General features: G+C 41.7%; 1 protein-coding gene across 12 annotated transcripts in view; it reads right to left on the reverse strand.

Moving 5' to 3' along the window:
- The window catches only part of DEPDC5 (DEP domain containing 5, GATOR1 subcomplex subunit), a 128654-nt gene that overhangs the window by 69153 nt on the left and 39218 nt on the right, over nucleotides 1-20283 (reverse strand). For all 12 annotated transcript variants that reach the window (XR_015242348.1, XM_086682008.1, XM_025933466.2 and 9 more), the window contains 8 exons: nucleotides 19913-20047; nucleotides 19019-19080; nucleotides 18802-18875; nucleotides 12622-12691; nucleotides 10571-10607; nucleotides 9681-9801; nucleotides 7107-7327; nucleotides 1859-2062 (listed from right to left, as the gene is read on the reverse strand). Coding sequence is in view for 11 of the 12 variants with exons in the window: in XM_086682008.1 (XP_086538134.1) it covers nucleotides 1859-2062; nucleotides 7107-7327; nucleotides 9681-9801; nucleotides 10571-10607; nucleotides 12622-12691; nucleotides 18802-18875; nucleotides 19019-19080; nucleotides 19913-20047 (924 nt within the window). In the remaining variant the exon portion in view is untranslated. The remainder of the gene's footprint in view (nucleotides 1-1858; nucleotides 2063-7106; nucleotides 7328-9680; nucleotides 9802-10570; nucleotides 10608-12621; nucleotides 12692-18801; nucleotides 18876-19018; nucleotides 19081-19912; nucleotides 20048-20283) is intronic.

Consider the following 20283-nt stretch of genomic DNA (forward strand, 5'->3'; position numbering starts at 1 on the left):
GAGAAACACTGAAGTACAGGAGTAGAGGGCACCTCCCAGAAGGAATGACACAAACTAAACAACAAGGAACACATGAGTGAAACGTCAATGACTCTGTTAATACGTAAGACGTTGACAGCTGTGACTCCAAGAAGCAGAGGATGCACAAGTGCATAAAAGACATCAGGTGGGTGGGAGAGAAATCACAATTAGTCAAGTCTATTCAAAAATGCTTCCTGGGGAAGGAATTTCAGAGGTGAGTGTTCGGCAAGGTTAGTAGGAATGGAAAAAGAGGGCACTTGGGCAGAAGAAATAATGTGTGTGAAATCTCAAACGTGGAGGAGGCAAAAGGCATGCAGGAGACCACCAGATGAGCATGGGAAAGAACAGAAGCTCTGAGGATGGGAGCGAGGAGATGCAAAGTTGGGGAGCCAGGCAAAGGAGGGCCTCAGCTATCAGCAGACTGGGCAGGCATGAGGACGAAACAGAGGAAGCAGGACCAGAGAGTCCTGTTTTAGTAAAGTGTGCCCAACAGTTGGGGGCAAGAAGAGCTGGAGGCCATGAAAGACACATCAATGGTTTTCCTAAGAGAACTCGAAGGGAGCCCGTGGGGATAACAATGTAAAGAAAGAGACAGTGGAAAGAAAAAAAATCCTGTAATTTTGACAGGGATAAGGGGGGCAAAAAGGAGTTTGGGAGTGACCCCCAATTATGGCCTACACAACCAGATTCATTTCTCATCGATTTAACTTTTAACATTAAAAGCAAGTGGAAAAGGAAGTAACTAGACATTTTCAGGCATTCAGCGGGCTGGCTTCCATGAAAAGACCCTGGAGTTTAATGCATCTGTTCCTTCCCAGCCCAGTCAGAGCCCATTAAGCTGAAGTTAATTTTAGCTACAGCTTTATAAAACCGTACTGTCATCCTCTGTAGGAGAAAACACAGATCAAAAAGGACAGGCTAGGAAAAACAGTGGATTGAAGAAAATATCTTTTTAAGTTTTGATTGCTTTCGAACTTTCAAAAAATGGAATCATACAGAATGCACTCTTATGTTGGGCTTCTTTCATTATGTCCATAAACTTAAACATAAATTTGGATGTGGTTGTAGTTCATTCTCATTTCTGTATAGCATCTCGTATTTAAAAAAACCACTTATTCTATCCTTTCTCTTTTTTTCAACTTATTTGAACTAAAACAAAAACAAAAAAACCAGCTCACCCATTTCTCAAAAATTGTGTTTTTTTTAGTTGTCAGAGACTCCTGAGAAAAAACAAAATAATATAACTTCTGTGTATTCAAGACATTAATATCACTATCCAGAGAGAGACAGGAGAGGAAGGAATGAACAAGGATAAGCAGCATTACTCTTAGGAAAGAAAGCAGATGACAAAGTACAGTCCCTTTCAAACAGAAGAAAAGCCCTTAGGTTTACACAGTCATTTCCCAAGTGTGTCCTCAAGGATCCCCACAAGAACCCCTGGGGTAGGCAGAGTGGCAATGGATAGCTCCATCTTAGAGGTGGGGCACTGGAGTTGCAGAGAAGTTGAGATTCTTTTTTTTTTTTTTTTTTTTTCAACATTTATTTATTTTTGGGACAGAGAGAGACAGAGCATGAACGGGGGAGGGGCAGAGAGAGAGGGAGACACAGAATCGGAAACAGGCTCCAGGCTCTGAGCCATCAGCCCAGAGCCTGACGCGGGGCTCGAACTCACGGACCGCGAGATCGTGACCTGGCTGAAGTCGGACGCTTAACCGACTGCGCCACCCAGGTGCCCCGAGAAGTTGAGATTCTTAACTGAGGCCACACAGCTGGTTAGTGACAAGGACCAGGACTAGCAGCTCCCAGCACAAGGCTCTTTCTTGAGCAACCAACTTACCCACAGGAAAAGTGTGCATCCAGCGCCTTCTGTTGGATGTGAGCTTCATGGGCATTCGTGAGGGGGCAAAGGGGTTAATCAGTGCCCGCTGGGGCGTGTATCCCCCAGGTCGAACATGCAGCATGGATTCTGCGCTGCCTACATGGAACCTTCCCGGCGCACTAGAGTCTCGCTGTGGTGGCTCCATCATGTTCTCCAGGACATCTGTCAGTTATTGTGGAGTTGAGGCACAAAGAGAAAGCACAGAGCCATGGTGAAACCAGGACTAGGCAATCAGCCAAGGCTGACTAGAATCTTGAACGTCATACATGTTAGGGAGTGAAAGAAATAAGTAAAATCACCCAACTATAATGAAATGAAACACTGGGTTTGTTTACTTTTTAAATACTTGGGAGAAGGAAGTTCTGGCTCCTAAATTACTGGCCCAATAAAGCCACACCAAAACCTGATGGAGGGAACCACCCATCACCTAGAGACCCTGCACTTTGAGCTAGATGCAATGACTTGAGTTGTCTCCCTGGGAGATAGGGTGGGTATATTCTATATGTGGGAGGAATGATAAAAATAGATATTTGGTGTCCAGAAGGGCAGACCCTGATAGAGATAGCCAGTGTGTTCATTAAACCCATTTGATTTTCCTCTTAGGCACATGAGACTATAGTTTCTAGCCCCTCTGTGCTGGGGCCAAATAACTTTGTTCTACCTCTTACACTGTTGGTAGGAATGCAAACGGGTACAGCCACTGTGGAAAACAAAATGGAGATTCCTCCAAAAGTTAAAAATAGAACTACCCTATGATCTAGTAATCGCCCTAGGTATTTACTCAAAGAATACAAAAACACTAATTCAAAAGGATACATGCACTCTTATGTTTATAGTAGGATTATTTACAACAGCCAAATTATGGAAGCAGTCCAAGTCTCTATCAATAGATGAATAGATAAAGAAGATGTGGTATATGTATACAATGGAATATTATTCAGCCATAAAAAAGAATGAAATCTTGGGGTGCCTGGGTGGCTCAGTTGGTTAAGCGTCCGACTTCGGCTCAGGTCATGATCTCATGGCTCATGAGTTTGAGCTGCATGTGCTTATCAGCACAGAGCCTGGAGCCTGCTTTGGATTCTGTGTCTCTCTCCTTCTCTGTGCCTTCCCCCCCCCACCCCAAACTAAATAAACATTTAAAAAAATTAAAAAAAAAAAAAGAATGAAATCTTGGCATTTGCAACAACATGGATGGAGCTAAAGAGTATAATGCTAAGTGAAATAAGTCAGAGAAAGACAAATACCATGGTTTCATACATATGGGGAATTTAAGAAACAAAACAAACAAGCAAAGGGAAAAAGAGAGACAGAGACAGAGACAGAGACAGAGAGACAGAGACAAACCAAAACAGACTGTTAAGAGAACAAACTGATGATTACCAGAGGGGACGGAGGTGGGCTGATAGGTAAAATAGGTGATAGGGATTAAGGAGTGTATATTTTGTGATGAGCACAGAGCAATTTATGGAATTGTTGAGTCACTATATTGTACACCTGAAATTTACATAACACTGTATGTTAACTACACTGGAAATGCCATGGCATGGCATGGCATGACATGACATGGTATGACATGACATAAAATAAAAATAATAACTTCGTTCCAAGCAATAGAACACAGGTAGAAGTGGCATGCTCCAATGAAGGCCTGGACCAGGAATATCTCTACTCATGATCTCCATTCTCTTTTCCCCTACTGTGCTAACTTTGGAGACCAGTGCTAATGATCATACCATCCCAGCCTGGGGCCCTGAATGACTGGGTGGATCAGAACCCCCTCCCACTGACTCAGTGACCTGGATATAAGTAAGCAAATATTACTATGTTTAAAAAAAAAAAAATTCCTGGGAGAAAAGAATGAAGAAATGGATGCATCCAGCATTGACCAGGCAATGAGGTGGCATGACATACAGACTCAACCTGTCTTGTCCAATGGCAGACAGGCTCCCATTATAGAGATGGAGGTAACATGCTACATAACCTAAGTGGATCAAAGAGCTAAAACCCACAACCAGCTCCCCTGGTATGCATCCCATGTTCACTAAAGCAATCACCCACATCAGAAAATGGGTCCAGCAGATGCAAATTCCATGGCATCAAGGAATATGTCTTGTCCACCATTATTTAGCCAATGCCTACCAAAGAACCTGGTATATAGTAATAGCTAATTCCTTAAAGCTGATTTGCATGCAAGAAGGGAACATTCAGATATCTATGAAAGCTATATTTTTCAGTTTTATTAAAATTTATTTATTTATTTACTTATTCTGAGGGAGACAGAGACAGCACAAGTGGGGAGGGGCAGAGAGAGGGGGAGGGAGAGAGAGAGGTAGGGAGAGAGGAAGAGAGGGAGAGAGGGAGAGAGAGAGAGAGGGAGAGAGAGAGAGAGAGAGAGAGAGAGAGAGAGAGAGAGAGAGAGAATCCCAAGCAGGCTCTATGCTATGTGCTATCAGCACAGAGCCCGATGCAGTGCTCCAACTTACCAACTGTGAGATCATGACCGGAGACAAAATCAAGAGTAGGATGCTTAACTGACTGAGCCACCCAGGCACCCCTATTTTTTCACTGTTAATTAATGAGTTGATGCTCAGGTTTACCAAATAAAAAAGAAAATGGTCTACTTAGTTATCATGAAAATAAAAGGAGAAAATCCAATTTAAAAAAAGATAAGTTAACGCTTTGAAAAGGATGAGAAATAGGACTAAGGGATAAGGGTGCCTGGCTGGCTCAGTTGGTAGAGCATGCGACTCTGTCTCAGCATCATGAGTTTGAGCCTCACATTAGGCATGGAGCCTACTTAAAAAAAAAAAAAAAAAAAAAAAAAAAAAAAGAACTAAGGGATAAAGTGGGTCAAAAATACATATAGATTGCAACTACCTGGATGGAACTAGAGGGTATTATTCTAAGCGAAATTAGAGAAAGACAAATATCACATGACTTCACTCACATGAGGAATTTAAGATACAATACAGATGAACATAAGGGAAGGGAAGCAAAAATATATAAAAACAGGAAGGGGGACAAAACATAAGAGACTCTAAAATATAGAGAACAAACAGAGTATTGCTGGAGGGGTTGTGGGAGGGGGGATGGGCTAAATGGGTAAGGGACATTAAGGAATCTACTCCTGAAATCACTGTTGCACTATATGCTAACTTGGATGTAAATTTAAAAAAAATAAAAATTTTTTTAAATATATGTTATAGAAAAAAAATATGTATAGAGGAAGGGGGAAATATTTTCTATGTTACATTGGGTAGGTAGATGGGTGAGACCCCCTAAACACACTAGAGAAACAGTAAACTAAGGGCCTATAGATTGTACTGCCTTATAATATTCTAGTGAATTGCTTTTTGGCTTTTCCAAAAAACTCCCCAATATCACTAAAGGACACTGAAATCAATTCTACTATTCAGATACATTTTTAAGAAAACTATTTTCAAAGCTACTTTCAAAGCTACAACATTATCTCCTCAGAGATCTGGCTTTTAGAGCAACAAGGGTTTTGGAAGAATTAATGTTTAGTGTAATTTAGCTTTTGTTACAGATCCTACTAAGAATATTTGCAGAAAAATGGGGGTAACTATCACACAAACTTAGAAATTTCCAGAAAGTGGGAAAGTGCTAGCCTACAAATTTCAAATGTATTAAAATTCCTGAGTGCTGAAACTAATTAAGTGACATAGGTGATATACTATACTCATGTCATTAAATATCTGCTCATTTCTCCTTTTTTAGCATTTCCTATGTATACTTTGAACCAGTTACAAAACAAGCAAAATTTTTTCTATAGTCAAAAACTATGCCCTTGGCATAGTGTATATGGTGCTGGAGCTGATGGCTTCACCTTCAACACCCTGGGTCATAGAAAACATTCCTCACACTTCGGGAATCCTTCCAGGAGGGCAACAGAGGGCAGCTTATGTGTATACAACATTCCTAAGTCAATGATCAAAAGTCAGGAGGGCTGTGCTTCCATTTATATAACATCCTTGAAATTAACAAAATTATAGAGCAAGAGAATGATCAGTGAGTGTGTGTGGCTATAAGGGGGTAACACAAGACAGCCCTGTAGTGATGGAATAGTTCTGTATTTAATTATGATGATAATTATAAATAAATAAATCTACACATGTGATAATAATGCGTAGAGGAGTGCCTGGCAGACTTAGTCATTAGAGCATATGATTCTTGATCTCAAGGTTATGAGTTCAAGACCCATATTGGGCATAGAGCTTACTTAAAAAATAAATAAATAAACAAACAAACAAACAAACAAATATGGAATGCCTGGGTGGCTCAACAGGTTAAGTGTCTGGTTCTTGATTTCAGCTCAGGCCAAGATCTCATGGTTCATGAGACTGAGCCCTCTGTTGGGCTCTGTGCTGAAAGTATGGAGCCTGCTTGGGAGTATCCTTTTCCCTGTCTCTCTGCCCCCACCTCAAAATAAATAAACAAACATTTAAAAAACAAAACAAAACAAACTGCACAGAAATACACACACACAAATGAGTGCATGTAATACTAGTGAAATCTGAATGAGCTCTGTGGCTTGTACCAATGTCAGTTTCCTGGTCTGATGTTGTCTATAGTTATACAACATGTTGCCATGGTGAAAATGAGTGAAAGGTACCTAGGACCTCCGTGTGTGTGTGTGTGTGTGTGTGTGTGTGTGTGTGTGTGTGTATCTGTCATTTCCCATGAGTCAATAATTATTTCAAAATTAAAAGTTTTTTAAAAAGTCAGGAGGTACCTGTAGACTCTAGCTGCAGGTGTTGCTGGATGGCAGAATAAGATACAGAAAAAGTAGCACCTGTGCTCCCTAGTGTGAGCCGGGTTAGCAAGTTAACTGTGAGGAGAAATCTTAAAGTACAACTCGGGACTGAGGCTGTTTTAGGCATGACACAAATGGCAATGATAAGAAAATAAGCAAACACCTTTGACCCTAGGCCTAAGAAAAGCTCTGCATTAACATATGGAAAGGTATATAGTTACAGTGAAGGGGGAAAAAGTGTTAGAGACAAAAATAGTATAATATACACATAGGTACATTTCAGGTGACTTATACACTTTGCACTGGCATGGAAATAATAAGATATGGGACTTATACCCCACATCTGGTCACATTCCCTCCCATCCCCTGCTGCAGGAAGGGAGCTGTCCCCAGCTCTGCCCTGCTGTGCCCGTTCTTCAGCCCTCTGACCTCGAGTGCTGGTGTAGCCCAAGGAACTGCTGACTTCATACTGGTGCAGGTGGGGGTGCGGGATCATCAGGATGTTGGCACTCCTGCCCAGGGAGCTGTCATCAGAAGCCTGGCTCCGCACTTCCTCAGTGGGCAGTGTGCGGCTGGGCAGGGAAGGGCTGGATGAGACATCACAGGAGCTGGCGCTCTTTCGATTATGACTCTCCCGCTCTCGCACAGATCTGACAAGTGAGAGACAATGAGTTACCAACAAGCAAGTGATGGTGCCCCACCTAGAATTAAAGCACCAAAACCTATCACCAGCCCAAGCTATTTGGGAAACCAATAACAAAAATCCCCACTGTGTTCTATGAGTGAGAAATAATGTAGGGGGTATTCCCCCTCGACCAGCTTGAAATATTGCATAAGAACTGACAGTTCTCAATTGGCCCAAGTCCCGGGGTCATAGCTGTAAAGGAGTGACTATTCCAGTCTAACCCTACTTGATCCCACCAATCAATCTCATATCACTGAAAATGGGGCAACTAGACAGGATATGATACGATGCAAGAGAAAGTACACAGCCACCTCAGGAGTCTTCTTGGACCAAAAATTGAGCCTAAATATAATCAGGCCTCTAGAGGTAATTGCTAGTTTACAGGAAATTCAGAGAAGAGAGGACAAGTTAAACATTATAACAAAACAATCAGCCAAATGAAAAACGCAACATAATCTACGGTCACAGAAAAAACACATTCCAACCAAATGCTTTGTCTGCATCTTCTTTAGGTCCCAATTCAAATCAACCAACTGTAAAAACACATTTTTGAGACAATTGGGAAATTTGAATATAGACTAGCTGTTAGAAGATATTAAAGAATTAGTGTTAATTTTGGTACTTGGGATAATTTATTTTTTAATTCTTATTTGTTAAAGACATACACTATAACATTTACAGGTTAAAAAAGGGATTTGTTTTAGAATACTCCAACAAAATGTAAAATGTAGGGAAAGTAATGAAATGAGGCAGACAAGACACTGATCACTCTTCATTATACTACTCTATTTGAGTATGTTTAAACATTTCCTTAATAAAGGTTTTAAAAAGTTTATCCTTATTAAAACATAAAACTCCCTAAGGAGAAAACTTCTGGAAGTAGTAGGAGCAAGGATCAAAAAGGGAGAAGCCCAATAGGGAGGCAAAAATTCAGAATGGAAGAGTTAGCAACTACGGATAGGGCTCCCCCTCTGGTATCAGAGCTGTTCTGTTTCCGCCTGGAAGGATTTTGTCTTAAGTCAGAGCTTAAATGGAGACTGAAAATAGATCCTCTAGGCTGACTGCATGTACATTATTGCAACAGTAAATATCTGGGCACCAGTGTATGCTTAGTCCTGTGCAGGGAGACAGAGTACCAATTAAGACACAGGCGGCTCCCTCAGGAAACATAAGACCTAAGTTTCTGAAATACCATGTCTTGCCATCTTTGTTTAGAAAAAACAAAACCAAAGATCTTCGACTGTGAAAGCATTTTTATTTATTTTGTGTGTGTGTGTGTGTGTGTGTGTGTGTGTGTGTGTGTGTGAAAGCATTTTTAAATACTCGGGAGGAAAGTGCTATCAAATCCCTAAGCAGATCTATGTATAAGAGAACTGTAGTTAATGGCACTAAAGGTTCTAAACATTTAGGAAATGTTTTATGTCTGAGCTCTAAATGTTTTCATCTTTTTTAAAAAAATTTTAATGTGTTTTTGTTTCTGAGAGAGACAGAGACAGAGCATGAGTGGGCAGGAGCAGAGAGCAAGACACAGAATCCAAAGCAGTTCCAGGCTCCAAGCTGTCAGCACAGAGAACTCACAGACTGTAAGAGAGATCATGACCTGAGCGGAAGTCAGCCATTTAACCAACTGAGTCACCCAGGTGCCCCTAAATGTTTTCATCTTAAGATGGGACAAGATGAAAGGAGAGAAGACAATCATGTGGCTACTATAAGCTCAACTGCCAATGTGAAGAGATGGAATATTCTTCCAATCACTGTGCTTAAATAAACGTGCATATTTAAGAAATTTGGAAAATGGACTCATGGTATTTAGTCCACTAGGGGTGTAAAAAAAAAAAAAAAAGCCCTGGGATGGGATGCCTTTTTACATAAGACTCAGAAATGAATATATTGGTAAATCCAACTACAGCACAATTAAAAACTATCATATGACAAAAATAACATGGAACACACTTAAAAAGCAAGAATTAAAGACAGAAAAGTCTCTTGCCCACTGGGAATAAAATACTCCAAAGAAACTATGGGCCCTAGGATCTATATATATATATACATTAATGGCAGCCCAGTAAGAAGATTCTAGAATTTGTGAATTGCTTCTCTTGATTAGAAGAACACTCTATTTGGGGACAACATTTCTTGCAAATATAGCTAACAAAATGGGTGGAAACAGAACCCTTAATGATCTACACAGTATAGTTTCCATTTGGCTAATTTTAATTTAAAACGTTTTCCAGGTTGCTCTCATGAAGGTCCCTGCAGGCCCTAAGGTTTTCCCAAGCAATTTTCATATACACCCCAAAGTGAATCTGGCAAAAAACCTGCAGGTAGCGAGGCGCTGAGCCCGGGATGGGCCTGGCAGCCTGAACACTTGGGCGTCGTAGGCATCATAATCTACTTGGATGGGAAGAGCATTCTCAGATTCTTTTGGAGTCCCAAGAGCTGAAATACACAAATCAAGTGAATGGTCATTAAAATACATTTCAACCAGATGCCTTCAGAGGGCTTTCATCAAAATCCACAAGACACAGGTGATCACCATCATGTCTCCCTGAAAAAAGTGGGACAATAACCCATTCATCAGGTTCTTGAAATTAAATGACTAACATGTCAAAGTGATATAGAAAAGAGTGTAGCACTAAATAAGGGGAAAGTTTGGGTAGTATTTCATTCTTCTGTGATCCCACTTTAAAAAAAGATCCTCTTGGGGCGCCTGGGTGGCGCAGTCGGTTAAGCGGCCGACTTCAGCCAGGTCACGATCTCGCGGTCCGTGAGTTCGAGCCCCGCGTCGGGCTCCGGGCTGATGGCTCGGAGCCTGGAGCCTGTTTCCGATTCTGTGTCTCCCTCTCTCTCTGCCCCTCCCCCGTTCATGCTCTGTCTCTCTCTGTCCCAAAAATAAATAAACGTTGAAAAAAAAAAAAAAAAAAAAAAAATTTAAAAAAAGATCCTCTTAATATGTGGTACGGTTAGTACTTCAAAACTTTCTGCCTGATCCCTACAATTGACTGATGGAAAAGAAAAACAAGGTTTGTCAGCATCTGTTTCACAGCTGACAGGACGAAAATATACAAGGCAGTTAAAGGACTTTCCGAGGGAAACTCAGGTCTCCCAACTTAGCTGTGAACTGCTTATGCGACCTCACATAATCTTGTTGCCATGGGTTAGCGGACTCTTTTTAAACGGGACAAAAGGAGGTCCCCAAAATACTCACATGTATCACGGCCATTTTTTGCTTTCTCAGAGGCAGGCTGTAAAATTAAATAGATAATTAATCACTTCCTCCTCTGCTAACATAGAACTTATCACAAGGCACAGTATGTAGGTGGCTGCTCCCCTGGGTAGATACCATGCCTTACCCCTCCCTGTAGCTGACGGGAAGGCAGGAGCAAACACCTGAGGCCTACCTACCGCAGTGTCAGGCCCTACCAGGCCCACCTCACACCTTGGTTGCCCTCAAAACTCTATCCTCACTGTACAGGTGAGGGCATTCAATTTCTAGAGAGAAAAAGGGACTTCCTCAAAGTCACACAACAGGTGGCAGAGCCAAAATCCAAGCCCAGTCCTTCATGTTCTCTCTCGGTCAGTCCAGTGGTATGTGTATCCTACCTGCCCCCAAACCCTTCATGCGCATGGCCCCCTTCACTACAGTGCTCTCACCGGTTTGCCTACACCTATAAGAGATCACCCAGTTTGCTGAAATGCTTTACAGAGGTAGAAAGAAAACACAAAGAGCTTTTTTTTTCTCTTCCAAATCTTTTTCAGGACCCTTTAAACTTCTCTAACAATACTCACTCTTTCTTCTTTAAAATCATCATGTATAGAGAAGTTCCTCCATGTTCCACTTTGCCCAGAAGGGTTGTGATGAAGGCATAAAACCTCAGAGGGCAGGAGGTGGCCCTTTCTGGGAAGAGTCCCTTCTCCTAGCACCTCACTACTTGACAAAGCCCATTTTAGAAGGAGTCTTCATAGTCCTCGCAATTAATATTTTCCTTATTAGAAGAGTAACATTAACCCGTTACCCACCCCCCCAAAAAAAGGGAAAAAATGGCCCTGATACTACTAACATGACCACAATAGAGCAGCTTTCACAGTTTAACTCTGCTAGAAACAGGCAGATGGATGGGTGAGAGTACCTGGTATGCCACCTACATACCCAACAGTCTGTGTGTCTCTTCACCTTGTATCAAAAACACGTTTTAAGGTTCTTAAAACTGGCACTTTTATTGACTGGCAATATATTACATGAAGTGTAGTTCATGGTTTAGTCATTTCCCTATTATTTTCAACTTCTAACTATTATAAATAAAGATGCTATTTGCATTTAATATCCTCAATTGTTTCCTTAAACCATATAGCCAAAAATGGAATTGTCTGGTCAAATGGCATGAACGTTTGCACTGCCCTTGATACACATGGCTGAACTGCTTTTTGTAAGTATTGTACACCAACCAGGTACTCAAGCACCAATATCACCACTTTTCCCAGGACTTGGTATAATTGTTTTGTTTTAAACCTTTTGATAAGCAGGGCCACCTGGCAGGTTCAGTCAGTGGAGCGTATGACTCTCAGTCTCGGGGTTCTAAGTTTGAACCCCATGTTGGGCATAGAGATTACTTAAAAATAAAATCTTTAGGGGCACCTGGGTGGTTCAGTCAGTTAAGCATCTGACTTTGGCTCAAGTCACGATCTCACGGTTCATGAGTTCGAGCCCCCACATCAGGCTCTGTGCTGACAGCGCAGAGCCTGGAGTCTGCTTTGGATTCTGTGTTTCTGTTTCTCTCTCTCTCTCTCTCTCTCTCTCAAATAAAGAAATACTAAAATAAAATAAAATCTTGATAAAATAAAATAAATCCATTTGGTAAACAAAAAGAATCTCCATTCTTGTTTGAATTTGCATTTCTTTAACTACTGCCAAGATGTGATCTTTACATCATATTTCCCCTTTGCTGCAATGCGTGCCCATGTCTTCATCCCCAAAGGTATCTGAGCAGTCCCAGTATCTGAATAAACCAATCACATCATGACAAAAATATTCATTATTAAGGAACTAAAAAGAGTTGTCATAGTTTTCCCAAAGATATTTCTTATAGTCTGGAGGTTTGCCTTGTTGTTGATGTATTTAATGTGGAAAATCATAAAGTTCTAAGACAAATGTCTTGAACTCTACTCATGACCATGGGGAAGAAGGGCATATCCTGGGATCAAAATAACCATGTTGGTGTGTGACACTCCCTGAAGGCTCTACAGGTTGGTGACACCTACCTTCTTTCCTGCCAGTTTTATGCGCGGGGTGAAACTGTTACAAAAGAGCTGGCTTTTAGACGTATAGAAACTGTGAAAGAAAAAAAGGTCATTAATTTAAGCCCCTTCCGTTTTATTTATTTTTTAATTTTTTTAAATATTTATTTATTTTTTGAGAGAGAGAGAGAGAGAGACAAAGCATGAACAGAGGGAGACACAGAATCCAAAGCAGGATCCAGGCTCTGATCTGTCAGCGTAGAGCCTGATGCGAGGCTCAAACTTATGAATGTGAGATCATGACCTGAAATGAAGTCAGACACTTAACCGACTGAGCCACGCAGGCACCCCATAAGTCCCTTGCATTTTAAACTTTAAATTGAAACCCCAGCCATGGATTAGTCCTCTCTTGACTGCCTATGTCTCAGGCTTCACTGATTCCTCCAATTCTAACTTGTTCTGTAATTACTACAAAATATTAAATATGGTTTTAATTATTGTTCTATTCTTTTTTCCCTTGTTAACTGTTTCACACTAGTCCTGATTCCTAACTGGATGAGAATCTCCTCCTCCTGGCAGAGATTACATCTATTTACACCATGATACTTTTGCATCTTGATACTTGGCACGATGCTGGGCCCAAGTGTGGTCTTTATCACTCTTGGGTTGAACAGCACTTGGTAAGCAAGAATAAGTCAGGCAAGAAAAGAAAAAAAATGGTCTTAAGAAAATATGGCACAAATCATCAAATTTTTATCTCTTTGAAAATCATATCTTTTTTTTTTTTAGGTTTATTTATTTTTGACAGGGAGAGAGAGCATGAGCAGGGGAGGGCCAGAGAGAAGAGAGAGAGAGAACCCGAAGTAGGCTCCACACAGTCAGTGCAGAGCCTGACACGGGGCTCAAACTCACAAACCCCAAGATCATAACCTGAACCAAAACCAAGAGTGGGACCCTTAGCTGACTGAACCACCCAGGTGCCCCTGAAAATCATATCTTAATGCAGTCATGTCAAACACACAAGAAAATTGGGAAACCCAACCTTGCCCTGGGTCTAATGAGTAAACAGAGGCTAAACAGACTTTTCCATCTTAGGCATGTCTCTGTAGTCTCTTTTATCTATAATTAACTTATGGGAAAGATGTTTTGAACACTAACCAATCCCCATCTTCCATTATAACTCTGATCATAAGCAAAAAAAAAAAAAAAAAAGTAATCAATAGATAACCAGTGAACTGTAGGGCAATCCAGTAACACATTATGCACTATGTGCATAACATAAGAATACCAACTGCGGGGTGCCTGGGTGGCTCAGTCAGTTAAGCATTCAACTTTGGCTCAGGTCATGATCTCACAGTTCGTGGGTTCCAGCCCCACTCTGGGCTCCGTGCTGTTGGTGGGGAACTTGCTCGGGATTCTCTCTCTCTCCCTCTCTCTCTGCCTCTCCCCCACTTGTGCTCTCTCTCTCTCTCACACTCAAAATAAATAAATAAACTTTAAAAAAAGAAAGGAGGAGCGTTTGGGTGGCTCAGTTGGTTAAGCATCCAATTCTTGGTTTCAGCTCAGGTCATGATCTTACGTTTCATGAGTTCAAACCCTGTGTTGGGCTCTGTGCTGGTGGTGCGGAGTCTGCTTGGGATTCTCTCTTTCCCTCTCTCTCTGTCCCTCCCCTGCTCACTCTGTCTCTCTCAAATTGAATAAATTAAAAAAAAAAAAAATACCAACTGCAGTCAGACCTGGAGTCCAACTAGCCTCTGGGACTTGACTCCTCAGAGTGGTACCAAGGAAAGTACAAGTAGAGGATGCTGCTTGCTTTCCAGACATTAATTGCAAAAGATCTGAGTATTAAAGTGATATTAGCCAGAAGAATGGGTTTCTATTAGATGTACCCACGTGAAATTGCTGTGTTTGAAGGTCAAACCCAGTGTAAAAATCACAATTTCAAATGGTTTAAACCAACAGCTTCAGCTTTGCCATGAACTTGCTGCTCAACCTTTGGCAAGTCAAGTTACCCTCCTGGAATACCTATACAGTGTGACTGGAGGGTCTCTATGATCTCTAAAACAGACTCCAGATGCCTATGGCATCCTCAAATGCCCATTTTATAACTCTTATGTATCTGCTATTAATTTACTTTTTGGATCAATTTTCATGACTAGCCAATAATACTTGGGAGAATAACTTTTCACTGAAGACAATTTGATTATGCTTCAAGTAAGGTCTCTGGCCTTGTGGAATGATTTTGAAGAGGCTAGTGGACAGGATATGAACAATGGCTCTTACGAGCAGCCATGCACCTCTGGCCACAAGCCCTCTTTGCTCCTGTCTATGAGTGGCTCAAGCAAACAAGGTTCACGGTGAGATGTGAAAAGCAGGCCTCAGGCCATCCCAGCTCTCAGATTCTGAAGTCATACATGTGTGAATCATCGTCCATCTTAAATGGTATCATAAAGCCAATTTAGGATGAAAAATACAGTGATAAATCAGGAAACCTTCAAGTTATTATTAATTAACATTTGAGGAAATTACAGTGTTTAAATTCATATACAATTTTGTGTGTGTGATAGCTACTCTCTCCCTTAATTATTTCCTAAACCAAACATAAAACAATGAAATATGGTGTATAAATTAAACAGCAGCTGTTTTCTTATGGGCAAAAGAATCTTAATGTATAGTCAGGGGCACCTGGGTGTCTCAGTCGGGTAAGTGTCTAACTCTTGGGTTTCGGCTCAGGTAATCGTGGGGTGAGCCCTGCATCTGGCTCTGTGCTGGCAGTGTGGAGCCTGCTTGGGATTCTTTCTCTCCTTCTCTCTCTCCTTCTCACTCTGCCTCTCCCCCACTCACACACTCTCTCCCAAAAATAAATAAACATTAAAAAAAATTTTTTGGGCGGGGCGCCTGGGTGGCCTAGTCGGTTAAGCATCTGACTTTGGCTCAGGTCATGATCCCAGTTTGTGTGTTTGAGCCCCGCATCAGACTCTGTGTTGACAGCTCAGAGCCTGAAGCCTGCTTTGGATTCTGTGTCTCCTTCTCTCTCTGCCCCTCCCCAACTTGTGCTCTATGTCTCTCAAAAAATAAATGTAAAAAAAAAAAAAAAAAATTAAAAAAAAAACATATTTTTAAAGAATGTGAATAACTATTCAAAGATTACAAATCCAGGGACACATGGGTGGTTCAGTTGGTTGAGCACTGACTCTTGATTTCAGCTCATGTCACAATCCCAGGGTCATGGAAATGCGCCCCATTTGAGGTGCTGTGCTGAGCATGGAGCCTGCTTAGGATTCTCTCTCTCCCTCTGCCCTTCTCCCCATCTCATACTCTCACTCTCTTTCTCCCTCCCTCTCTGTCTCTTTCTCTCTCTCTCTCTCTCTCTCTCTTTCTCTCTCTCTCTCTATATATATATATATGCACAATAAGATTACAAATCCAAATCTAATGAGAGGGCTGATAAAAAGATACATCAGGGCATCTGGGGGACTTAGTAGGTTGAACATCTGACTCTCGATTTTGGCTCAGGTCATGATCTCACGGTTCGTGGGATTGAGCCCCACATCCAGCTCTGTGCTGACAGTGTGGAGTCTGCTCGGTGTTATCTCTCTCCTTCTCTCTCTGCCCCTCCCCTGCTCATGCACACTTGCGCGTATGCTCTCTCTCAGAACAAGTGGATAAACTTTAAAGAAAAAAAAAGAAAATGCTTTAAAAAAAAGAAGATACATTGGTCTCTGAAATAAGTGAAAAAAAGTTCAAAATACTATTTTACTCAAACCAAATTTTTTAAATAACAGTAACATCAGGGGCACCTGGGTGGCTCAGTCAGTTAAGCATCTGACTCTTGGTTTTGGCTCAGGTCATGATCTCATAGTTGTGGAACTAAGCCCTCCATTAGGCTCCGTGTTGAGCGTGGAGCCTGCTTGGGATTTCTCTCTCTCCTTCTCTCTCTGCCCCTCCCCTGTACATGCTTACTTGCTCTCGCTCTCTCTCAAAATAACTAATAAAATAAACATTAAAAAAATAACAATGGGGTGCCTGGATGGCTCAGTCAGTTAAGCATCCGACTTCAGCTCAAGTCATGATCATACAGCTTGTGAGTTCGAGCCTCACATCGAGCAGCCTGGAGCCTGCTTCAGATTCTGTGTCCCCCACTCCCTCTTCCCTGCTCGTGCTGTCTCTCTCTCTCAAAACTAAATTTTATAAAGTTAAAAAAATTTTTAATAAATAAATAAAAAACAGTAACATTGGGGTGCCTGGGTGCCTCAGTTGGTCAAGTGTCCATCCGACTTTGGCTCAGGTCATGATTTGCAATTTGTGAGTTTGAGCCCCACATCAGGTGCTGCACTGACCGTACAGAGCCTGCTTGGGATTCTCTCTCTTCTCTCTCTGCCCTCCCCTGCTCTCTCACACTCTCTCTCAAAATAAATAAACTTTAAAAAAAAATGGGGCGCCTGGGTGGCGCAGTCGGTTAAGCGTCCGACTTCAGCCAGGTCACGATCTCGCGGTCCGTGAGTTCGAGCCCCGCGTCGGGCTCTGGGCTGATGGCTCAGAGCCTGGAGCCTGTTTCCGATTCTGTGTCTCCCTCTCTCTCTGCCCCTCCCCCGTTCATGCTCTGTCTCTCTCTGTCCCAAAAATAAATAAAAAAAAAAAAAAACGTTGAAAAAAAAAAAAAAAAGAACTTTTCACTATTGTATATTTGGTTGCAAGTAAGATCTTTACTTAAAAAAAAAAGGGCCCTGTTGCTTAACGAAAAAAATTAGAAAGGAAAGAAGAAAACCACTGGTCTAAAGAAGTGACTGTCAATGGGGGCAGAGGGAATCTGCCACCCAGGAGGCATGGGGCAATGCAGCAGACATTTTAGTTTTTTGACTTTTTTGTTTTTAGTCTTATTTCTCTCCTCAGTTTCCAACATTTTCAACTGAATTCTCCATAAACCTGCAAGCACTTAAAAAAATGAAACATTAAAAAATAGTTCAAGGCTTTTCATTTTTGGCAGACTTGAAGATATTCTAGTTCTCATAGTAAGTTTCTAGGAGGTATGAGCTCTACCTGCAGTATTTCAAAGAAATAATTTAACTTTCTCTAGGTTTTTGGTTTTGTTTTTGTTTTTGTTTTTTTTTTAAGTTTATTTATTTATTTTGAGAGTTGAGGGGAAGGGGCAGAGAGAGAGGGAGAGAGAAAATTCCAAGCAGGCTCCATACTGCCAGCACTGATTCTGACGTGGGGCTCGAATTCATGAACTGTGAGATTATGACCTGAGCTGAAAGAGCTCCCAAGAGTCGGATGCTTCACCGATGGAGCCACCCAGGCGCCCCTCTCCAGGTTTTCTGATAGGAAAATTCACTTAGGCATGCTTCCTGCAGACATTCTGGTTGTCACACTGGGGGTGGGTGCTCTTGGCATCTAGAGGGTGGAGGCCAAGGATGCTCAACAGGCTACAATTCACTGGGCAGCCCCAACAAAAGAATGATCTGGCCCAAAATGTCAGTAGAGTCCAGGTGGAGAAACCCTGTTCTAAAGGAAGGACTGAAGGAGAGAGATCAGAAATAGACACACTATTAAGATTATCATCCAAAAAAGATGAGGACTGGGGGCACCTGGGTGGCTCAGTTGGTTAAGCCTCTGACTCTTGGTTTCAGGTCAGGTCATGATCTCACAGTTTCGTGGATTTGAGTCCCATGTCAGGCTCTGCACTGGCAACATGGAGCTTGCTTGGGATTCTCTCTCTTTCCCCCTCTTTCTGCCCTTCCCCTACTCAGGCTGTCTCTGTCTCTCTCAAAATAAATAAACTTTAAAAAAAAAAATGAGGACTGGGATAAGGCAGTGGCTCTGACAGAGGCATGAGAGACACCATCCTTGAGCCCCAATCAGCAGAAACACTGAGGCCTTGTCCCATGTGAAGAAGAGACACAGGGATTTTTCTACAAACAGAGAATGCCAGGTACAATGCTGGTCTGCTATCGTCTGTGGGAGTTGCAAATAGTAGGAGCTGGGGATAATAAAAATAAGTCCTTCAAAATTTGCTTTTATTTTCTTTCACTCTAGACTGTTCTTATGTTACTGCCACTGCTTTGCATGTACAGAGGCTCTAAGCAAATGTTAGAACTTTAGTTTCCACATTTTCTTGACAAAAGGTTTCATAGTAAGAACTTAACAGATGTGAAGAGAAAATGGCAAGGAAGTTATTCAACTGTGAATCAAGGTTACACCCACCTGTGGTTTATCCAGTGAGGAATATTATAGTCATCGCCCAGCCGAGAATCACGAGGTGCACTTCGATTATGTAGCTGGAAGGGAAAAAGCCAGTGCACAGATCAGCTAGAAAACAAGTAGGATGTGGAGCTGCTCCAACTGTTCTGTTTTTAAGTATTCTCAAGATCACTCTAGTACTAGAGACTGGCCTTTAGTAAGCAATCCAAAATTGTATTACCTTGAACAATGGGACAGCATGTAATGGTTGCTCCCCCATGCACACCAAGTCCACACCAATTCCTTAAAAAGAGAATACAAAAAGAGTTTGGGGTGGGGGTGGGAGGAAGTAGACATAAGTGTCCCAATCTATTAACAATATTATTTAACTAAACAAAACCGACTTCCCATCCTAAGATTTATAACCTCACAGGGCTGCCTACACAGCAAAGAAGAAAAGAGATGCATTTTGTCTGTTTCTTCTTTACCAGGTCCCATCACACCTGCCATTATTCAGTGCTTGACAATTAGCCTTGGACTGCTTTGTAGATCATGATTTGTCAAAAGGACAACCCAGGCCTCTATTACTAAAGTTTCATGACCAGAAAGGAAAAGGAATCTTGAAATTTCAGTAAGACAGCAAAACAATCCATACCATTTAACAGAGCTTCTTAATTGACAATCCAGGATTTACACTCCACCCCCATCTTTTGGAAGCCCAAATTTAATGGAACCAGAATTACAAATTGGGAAAGCATGGCACACCACAGAGGGAGGACTAGATCAGACAATCTGATGGTAGTTCCCAAGATGGGCTGATGACACACTGGTCCCTTGAAACGATCCCTCCGAAGAGCTCTCCAGTGTCAGATATGTTTGGAAAACTCTGAGTACCTGTTACACGCATTAGAGATAAACAAGATACATTAACAAATTAAAACCTACAATTAGGGAATCTGCCTAAACTGTATATGACCTAACATTTCCTTAACCAATTTGACCATAGAACGCTTTTTGTCCCCTAACATTATTCACATCCCCAGGATCTCCGATGCACAGAGCCAGGGAAAGCTCAGAGCTCTAAGGTAAGTGAAGCTATAAACACTCGGAGACAGTGCAAACCAGGGAGCATTACCATTATCTATCATTCGCTGCTTGGTCAAGATCATGAGTAGACGGTCCACTTCAAACACACCCACCCCAGGTGTGATCACCACAGACATCTGCCCAGTTCGGTCAAAGTTGCGGTTGATGTAGTGCTTGTCAAACACTTGAAAGAAAGCAAAAGTTCTCCAATGCAGATGTTACAGCTTTTCAGAAACCAGCCACTTGCAAGCCTCTCTATGCCCTCAGACTATTTTGTCCATGTTTCTATTGCAGCAATTGCAGTTCTGACCTGAATTCTAGTTAGCCGTGTGCACATCTTCCTTTCCCCTTCTACATTAAGAACTGCTTGAACACAAGACTATGCCAATGTTGCCTTTGTTAACACCCCCTCATTAATGC

Source organism: Puma concolor, chromosome D3, assembly GCF_028749965.1.
Source record: "Puma concolor isolate L17-30 chromosome D3, mPumCon1.1.hap2, whole genome shotgun sequence".
Lineage (NCBI taxonomy): Eukaryota > Metazoa > Chordata > Mammalia > Carnivora > Felidae > Puma > Puma concolor.